Source organism: Limulus polyphemus, unplaced genomic scaffold, assembly GCF_000517525.1.
Source record: "Limulus polyphemus unplaced genomic scaffold, Limulus_polyphemus-2.1.2 Scaffold4324, whole genome shotgun sequence".
In the NCBI taxonomy this organism is placed as follows: domain Eukaryota; kingdom Metazoa; phylum Arthropoda; class Merostomata; order Xiphosura; family Limulidae; genus Limulus; species Limulus polyphemus.
In genome coordinates this window covers 67,512-76,235 of record NW_013669934.1, presented here as the reverse complement: position 1 = coordinate 76,235, position 8,724 = coordinate 67,512, and the positions used below count along the sequence as shown (strand labels likewise).

Sequence of the window (8,724 nt, the reverse complement as noted above, 5' to 3'; positions counted from 1 at the left end):
TATATATATATATATATATATATATATAAAACAACAGAAGTATTGTCAGGATTAACGCTAATGTTGTTACAGACAAATCCAGCTCTGTAGACTCTTAAGGTGATTATACTTGAGAAATAATAATAAAATGACTTTCATCAATAATAAAAGAAACTTGATAGCAGTACGTAAAGTAAGCATTCACACATTCTTCGTACCTGCCACGAATATCAATATGACATACCCACAACTATTTTTCCTGCATGCTACAGACCGATTACTTAAAATGAAAACTTCAACTAAGTTACAGAAATTCTGATGGTGGCCAAAATAGTTGTATCACAAAAACGTCTCAGCAAAGAGAATAGTACAGCTGTCAACAACAATCTAGATATTGGTGGGAAAGCAGACATTATGTAAGATCCCCCAATACTTATACACTAAGTCCCAGGGAAGGTGGGAGAATGAGAATTATGGGTAAGTGATGCATGCTCTGTAACATAGAAAGAATATTTGAAAATCTTTAACCATTTGTTGACGGTACGAGTTCAAACTCGACAAGGAAAGGCTTTCAGTATTTCAAAGGTAATTAAGAATACCTGATTAGAACAAAAATTATTGAAATAGATACTAACCTTGATTCAAATTCTTGTAAAATTTGTGGTGCAAGTTCTGGTTTTTGTTTCTGAAGTTCTCTAAAGCCTGACCATGTGATAATGTAGCCCAGGTAGTTGGAAAACAAATCACGTCGTTTCAGGATGATGTCTTCAACCCTGAAACAAAAACCAAAAATTCAAAACTGTACCAAGATGATGTGTATTACAATTACCTAAGGTTTGCACAAATACTACATTTGTTTTATTACTTTCTATTTTGTTTGCAGGAATGTGAAAAGGCAAGATTAACTAAGTAATTAATTACTTCAGATCTGACCAGACATAACTAGAAAGGCAAACAGTCACAAACTAAGAATTCTATTTTGCATCTTGTTAATAATAAAATGTTCTACAGATTGTTCACTTTTACACACCCTACGTACACATATTAAATGTAAAATAGTCTTTAATAAGTTGTATTCTTGTATATTGAATATGTGGAATATAGCCTTTAACACCAACCGTATTTCTGCCCGTAAAAAACAAGAGTGATTTGGTTGGACCTGTTCTGCCAGAAATGATAAGTTTCACTCAGCTGTTTGAAAAAGCAATCAGCAACAGAAGTATATATATATTTTTAACTATGCACTACATACAGTTCTAAGGCTCCTTGTTAAAGTACACCATTTTTCTGGAGTGTAAAGCATTTGGTGATTTCTCAGAAACTTTTTTCCCAATTTCAGAAAGGAATAGTCAGTTAGTAGACAATTGTAGCTTCTAATCTCTGTTTAGCTTAATAAACTCTTTCAAAATGTATATACATTTCTTTGTTGTTTAATTAGAAAAGGTCGTCCATCAATTCTTCCAGCATATACATACACGGTTAAAAAAATATTCATTCTCACAGTGCAATTACCCAACACATATACAAGAATACATGTCTTTTTTTGATGTGAGTAGTCCAGCCATTAAAACATCAAGTTTAGCTACATAATACTTAATATATTTAATTAACAATTTAAGGTTTATAAAATGTTGTTGAGCTTACAATTTCAGAAGTTTTTGTCATGTTCTGCAATCATGCTTTACCAATCAGGTTTTTCTAGTGCTACTTTCCGAACCTACTGTACTGCATCACAATGGTATTACATATGAAAATACTGGGTTTTTTTTTCTGAACTAATCTTTGAACACTTAGTTCGGTTACCTTCGTAGCAGTAGAATAGTTGTATTGATTTCAAAATCCAAAAAAAAGACTTTCATTAAAAACAAAACAAACTTGACTTTTATGTAAAGTAAGCATCCACACACTTGTCATAAATATCTGTCAGTCGCACAAATATAACTATAACTCTATGCGAATGACGAAAATTACTGTTTTATTGTGATTGATGGCAACTCAGTTTTATCTATGTGTCAGAAAATGGCAACTGGAGGTTGGAAAACAATGTGGTAACATTGATGCCTGATGGTTAGGTTGGAAAACAATGTGGTAACAGATGATGCCTGGTAGTTAGGTTGGAAAACAACATGGTAACAGTTAATGCCTGAGGGTTAGGTTGGAAAGCAATGTGGTAACATTGATGGCTGATGGTTAGGTTGGAAAGCAATGTGGCAACTGTTGAGATCAGGTGGTAAGGTTGGAAAGGAAAACAATAACTGTTGTTGTCAGATGGTAACACTGGAGGACAGTATGGTAAATTTTTATGTCAGGTGAAAAGGTCATAAACAGAATATACCAATTCAATAGTAAAATGGGTATCATTACCTGACAGTGTCTGAGAAGGGAAGAATAATATCTCGAAAACAGTTATCTAACAAAACACGCTGAGGAGCCCAGTAACCCTGTGACAGCTGCTCTCGATATAACTGTCACAGAAAATAAGAAATATGTAAGTGATTTTCTAGAAAAACATCCCTCTAAGATTTAAGAGATCAATTTTATAATGAAAGTGAATCACATAATTATTTTTTAATGATACAGGTTGAAGTTATACAAAATATTAACAGAAAGACAACTAGCAATACACAAGTTGAACTGTTAAATTGAAAACTAAATTTAATACTTAAAAATATCTTGGTACATCTCATCTAATGATAAAAAGGATTCTTAGCTTTGAACGATTACTGGTAAAACATCACTAATTGTCACTGTAACTAAACCAGTTAAATTATGCCTAACACTTAATGGCATTCTGGTCGGAACAAGATTTCATCCCTACTTAGTCGTAGCTTGAAAAGGATGTATCATTCAACATTTTGAAATGAAATACAAGAATAATTAATATCACTAACCCAGTCCCACAATAAGCTATGCACAGCTTCTTGTTTCCCTTGTACAACAGGCTCAGTAAACAGGTAGCCATACAATGCCACAACTCCACCAGGCACTAAGAGCCTGTGGACTTCCTTGAAGAACACATCTAGATTCAACCAATGAGCACATTGACTGGCAGATACCAGTTGGACTGATTCATTACGTAAGGGAACATTTTCTGCATAAGCTACCCTGAAGTGAAAAGAAAGTAAATTTGACTTTATGATATACAAACATATTATGCAAAAATTTTCAACAGAGTCTAATAATGAACCTCTAGGTCATAGTGGTGGATTCAGGGAAGGGGAGGCACGTACCTCACTCCAATTATGAGCTAGTTGTGAAGTGCCCCTTTGAATGGGGGAGTACCTTATTTGCTCTGCTAACTGTGGTAATTTAATTCAAAATTGAAATAGCAATTTTCCCTGATAATTATATATATATTTCTCTGTCCCCATTCAAAGAGGCATTTCTCTACTTGTATATAATTATCAGGGGAAAAAAAAACTCTGTTTCAGTTAACCTAGTAACTAAGGTGCCCCTACTCCCAAATTCAAATATGTACCACCACCTATGCTCTGGGTATTAATCACAGAATTTTAAAATGTCATTTCTACTTTCATGCTTCTATTTAAAAAAAAAAAAAGTAGAGGCAAGTAAAACTGTGAACTCATTTTTATACAAGGCTTACTTTTCAGTCTGCATTCATATATTAATCTATTTTATAAAATAGCAGATCATGAAGAGAGCAAAGTTTGTATTGTTAATAGAAACTAAGTTTATATTTTAAACAAAGCACCACATCTGTTTAGGTTAACATACTTATATTCACTTTTATTTGATTTCTCCTTCTTCACAGCTTCGTCTATTTGAGCAACACTAGTATCAATGCCAGTAACTTTCTCAAAATATGGAGTTAGGACTCTCGTACTTTGGCCTGATCCACAACCGACATCTAATGCATGACTTAAAGGAGGTCTTATCTAATTGTTAAAAATAAACATTAATAATGCATATGAATATGAAGCATCACACAGATTTAAAAAGTTAACATTTTCTTAAATTAAAAAGATATTTCCAATAATACTTACCTCCTCTCACACTACAGCTATTACTTGACTGCCAGGGCCAATCTAAGCATCGGTCTGAAATTTTCTTGCTTGCTTCAGTCTTTTATCCCAATTTAATTACTCTTGGTGATATCTGTCTCGTGACATTCTCCACATACATCAATACACCCTCTATCCTGGTACAGTATATAAGTATTACTGGAAATACATTTTCAATTTAAGAAAATGTTAACTTCCAAAACATACTACAAACTACAGCTCAAATCCCACACTGATAAGGTGGAGGTGTTAGTGAGAGCATTATTCATACAAAATACATCTGCAGAGATCGTGTGTGTGCCAACAGAAGCTTAGCACGCTAGTGGAGGAACCACACTACATCCAGAACAGGTATGCTCTTCACCCGGAACCTAAATCGTGCCCTTCGGGTGGAATTTGACATGATTCTTCATCACTATAAGCCAGACCTCAACCAGGTTGCTGAAGTCCCACTGCTCGGGGTTCAATTTATAGGACCAAATCCGACATTGGTGGCTAGGGCATTTGTGAGTGAATTCCAACCTGTAACTATAGAGTGATGCATTGTGAGCCACCAGAATCATGACAAGAAGGAAAGCAACACCAAAGTGGACAAACCTTCTCCTCAACCTGAAGATGTCCGAAAGACAACACTCAAAACTTGGAATGACAGGATCCTGTATGCCACACTCAACCTGAGGATGCAGAACTCATCCAGTCTGGAATTATGAACACACATCCTCACTTCCCAACTGTGTGGGCATGGTAAATTCCACTTGCTCCTGGAGTTATGAGGAGGATGTGGGACCATTCTGCATTCAGAATTATAAGGAACAATGGACCCTCTTCTAGTAATAATGTACTGAACCAATATTGATAAAAAAAGAAGGGCCACACTCAAACCAACCAGATAGCAGAGCATCAAATCTGAACCAGTATTACGAATAGGCTCCTGGTGTCTCTCCTTCCAACATCAGGGAAAAAACATCCCAGGACTTGAGTAGGAGGGCCCCTAACTTCGTCCCCTTCTCAAAGAGTGGAGGAAAGTCACTCGACATTCTGGAGGAATAGCCTCTGTCCACCACCACAGCAACTGGAAACAGGGCATGGTAAGAATTCCTTAGCTCCACTAGTAGGAAACAAGGGGGTGGTAATGCACATTGGGGAGTTCTGAGGAACAATGCAATAGGTGAACCAAGCTCTCTAAATTTTTAAAAGTAAACTGACCCTGATTTATTCAATCTAATAATCGGCAGGGGTGGACAGGCTCCTCTTATGCTTTACTTGTGATAGTCCATGAGTGGCAGTCCAGCTTAGTAGAGTAATATCATCCAGCCTGCCTCTAGGTGGTCTTATGGAACACCCCGTTTCTACAGAGGCTGTTGCAACCTAGATAAAGTATATTGAATTGTCGGTAGTTGCTAGTGTGGAATTGGTTTGATAAAAGCACACCTGCCTGAGCAACACTCACCACAGAGTGGGATCCTGAGAAATAGAGGTACGGGACCCTGGAAAATAAAGAAGAGACAATATTAATAATGAAGATACTCACATCACCTTATAATCTAGTGGATGAGGTTACGATAACTAGTGGGAGTAGTCAAAAACCCTCAGAAGAAGATACTGCCAAATCATGCAAATAATGTGAGATAAAAGTATTGGAGGAGGTCCACATAGCAGCCCATGCAATGTTCTCCAGCAAACAATTCACCCGGTCCACTAAGGACATAGAAATTTGACAAATCTGAACAGACATAACTCTCAGAAGATTACTCACCTCCAAAGAGAGCCCAAGATAAGTGAGAAGATAATCAGTGAGAAATCCCGAGAAACTGAAGGATCCAAGTGAATAAAAAGTCATTGTGTAGCACCTCTAAAGGCATTAGTGAAGGAAACATAACACTTCCAGATCCTTACTGGTCATAAGCAATCAAGATCTGATTGATCATAGAAGTGAGAAATAATGGTGAGATGAACTGGGGAAAAATATTTATCCTTTTTCCTGGCTGCCAGTGTTTTAAGGAAAAAGAACCTGTCTGAGGTCGTAGGTAGAATGATAAAGTATCCTGAACACAATCAGCTCAAATAACTCTGATTGGTGATGGCTGTACATCATAGATAGACACACAGATATGAAAGGCTGTGTTTAATTTGGTTTTAGCGGCATGTTTTGGTAGGTGAAAGGTGGTATTCTGTCACTATGATATTTATTAGCTCTCTTATATGTTATAAAAACAAACTATTAAAATGAAATTATATATTCAGCACATGAATAGAAAGAACATATAAAGCTGTAAGACAACCAAATAATTACAATTGTCTGCTACTACCAACAAACAAAAAATTTGAATTAACTAACTTTTGTTCAATTTGTTTTGCTTATACATTGATTCATAATTTATTTTTTTTCCAAATTAGATTTGTTTACACATACGGATGCAAGTAATATTTATTATTGTGGGACTATTTTGCTGTTAGAATAGGGTACATATATATCACAATAATAACCGAGTTGTGACCAGTTTGATAACAAATTAATGATAACTAATATTCAGATAAACTTTGCACAAACCTTCTCTTTAACATATGAAATAATCCTGGAAACAAGTTCTTTAGGTGGTGAAGGCCTAAAATGTGAATACAAAGCTGCATGCTCAGCACCACTAAACAGTCTGGATACCATGATGACTAAAAAAAATAAGGGTTAAAGAAAGAATGTTATCCACAGAGAACTAGACTTTTCTGCAAATGATTAAGTGCTAAATTTTATTAAAAAATTAATCAATTTTTTTAAATTATTACAAATACATAACTAATCATCAGAAAAAAAAGTTTTATTCTCAATGGTTCATTGTATCAGCATTATCAACACATAATTATACCTATCTGTATCTCAGCCTTTTTCCATTGTAGACAACATTGTTATTACTAGCAGAAACACCGCCTTATAGGCGACTGTGCTAGCAATTACTAATTGTAGTATTCATACCTGATTGAAAAACATTTGGAGAAAAGTGAACATTTTCTAAAAAATTATTTTTTTTTCTGGGAAGTACTGCACAGGAAAAATGTTTGGATTATGTTCTTTAGTCATACGCAACTCATTGCATCAAAATGATTCAATGTAAAAAGCTCAAAATGTTAGTAACCTTTACTCATAAACTGTAATGTTTTTATATATTAAAAGTGGTACCATTTATCGAAAAAATAATAGTTTTTTAAGAACTCCAGTTTCTCGGCACTGCATTCAAAAATTGCATCAATAAAGATACAATCAAACCTTCACATACAGTCCTATTGGAAGTCTTGTTCTTGTTGTGAGGAGAGTACATTTACTTAAAATTGTGTTCTATTATAAAGAAATGGTTGTTGCACATACCACAGTTATTCTTCTAAATGTCTGAATCTTGAGCACCCAAAGTGTGAAGTATTTTACGATTTTTGTGGCACCATTCAATAGATAGCATAGAAGTTTTGATTACATACATAGATACTGACATACATGCTCCATCCATTATAGCAAGAAGAATATTATTCCTTGATAAGATTGATAGAGTAAAATGTTGAGAATTAAAATACTTTTTCTGATAAGTAGTTGTACATATTATAACTTTAAAAATAGTTGTTTTTATACAGTGTTGATTATATTCACTGAAGAATAACAAACTAAATTAAACAATACCCTTACAGCCTCTAAAAAAAATGCTTCAAGATGTAAAGTTTAATTGCATGCTCATTTTTCAATCCAAACTCTTTTTTTTTTTAAACTCGTATTACAATGAAGGCCCTCTTCAAACCACACTTATCATTTACTGCTACTTACTAACCCTGGTGGAATCATCCAAACTGGTGTGAGATGTACCTATATCCTGTAACCTCATGAAGAAACTTTGTCTGCAATGTTAAACATGTACCTGTATCCTGTAGCATCATCAACCAGCTTGGTCCATCAATGTTAAACATGTACCTATATCCTGTAACCTCAACCAACTTGGTCCAGCAATGTTGAAGATGTACCTATATCCTGTAACCTCATGAAGAAACTTGGTCCATCAATGTGAACATGTATCTATGTTACTTTAAGCTAGATTTAACATAGGAAGATTTGAGAAAGTTAGTTTTTCTTTAAAATTATTCTGTATACAAAGTTAGTAAAGTAAGAAATTATGAATAATTTTGTATAGTAGATTATTAAGAAAATACTTTTTTCTAGAAATTTGCATACGAAATGGATTGATTGTGTTGGAATAGAATTTTCTGGTTTCATCTAATACTAAACAATTACTTTTTCAGAAAATAGCTGAGAAATAGTTAACTTAGTCTAGTACAAAAAACAACAACAATGTATGTGGACAAAATGAGAAGACTGAAAGCCATTTTGGCAGAATTTCTCACAAGCCATATAAAGAAAAAAACATTTTTTTCTGATCAAATAATTTTGTGCCTGTTACTCTTTCTTGGGCAAAAAAAACAACAAAAAAACAAAGAAGACTCTGTACTATTTGTATCCCCTAGTAGTACTATACAAGTAACTACTAGTAATACTAATATTACAACACTGTTACAAAAAGCCTATACAGTATAAATTTAATTAAATTAACCCTAAGCACACAGGTGAGGATCAAAGTGTACAAACCACAACCTTTAACAGAATGCCATTCAACATGGTATTATGTAATTATAGTATTTTGGCAGTTGTGTATAAAGTTAAAATCATAAATAATATTCAATGTTAAACTGGTAC

At 34.3% G+C, this 8,724-nt stretch overlaps 1 protein-coding gene across 1 annotated transcript in view; it reads right to left on the bottom strand.

Annotated features, from left to right (window-relative positions):
- LOC106470965 (putative methyltransferase DDB_G0268948) overlaps window positions 1-8,724 on the bottom strand; it is a 35,400-nt gene that overhangs the window by 24,243 nt on the left and 2,433 nt on the right. Inside the window, exons 2-6 of the mRNA XM_022399606.1 lie at window positions 6,553-6,668; window positions 3,715-3,875; window positions 2,871-3,084; window positions 2,344-2,444; window positions 612-752 (exon numbers count right to left, since the gene is read on the bottom strand). Of these exons, the coding sequence (XP_022255314.1) occupies window positions 612-752; window positions 2,344-2,444; window positions 2,871-3,084; window positions 3,715-3,875; window positions 6,553-6,663 (728 nt within the window). The 5' untranslated portion in view covers window positions 6,664-6,668. The remainder of the gene's footprint in view (window positions 1-611; window positions 753-2,343; window positions 2,445-2,870; window positions 3,085-3,714; window positions 3,876-6,552; window positions 6,669-8,724) is intronic.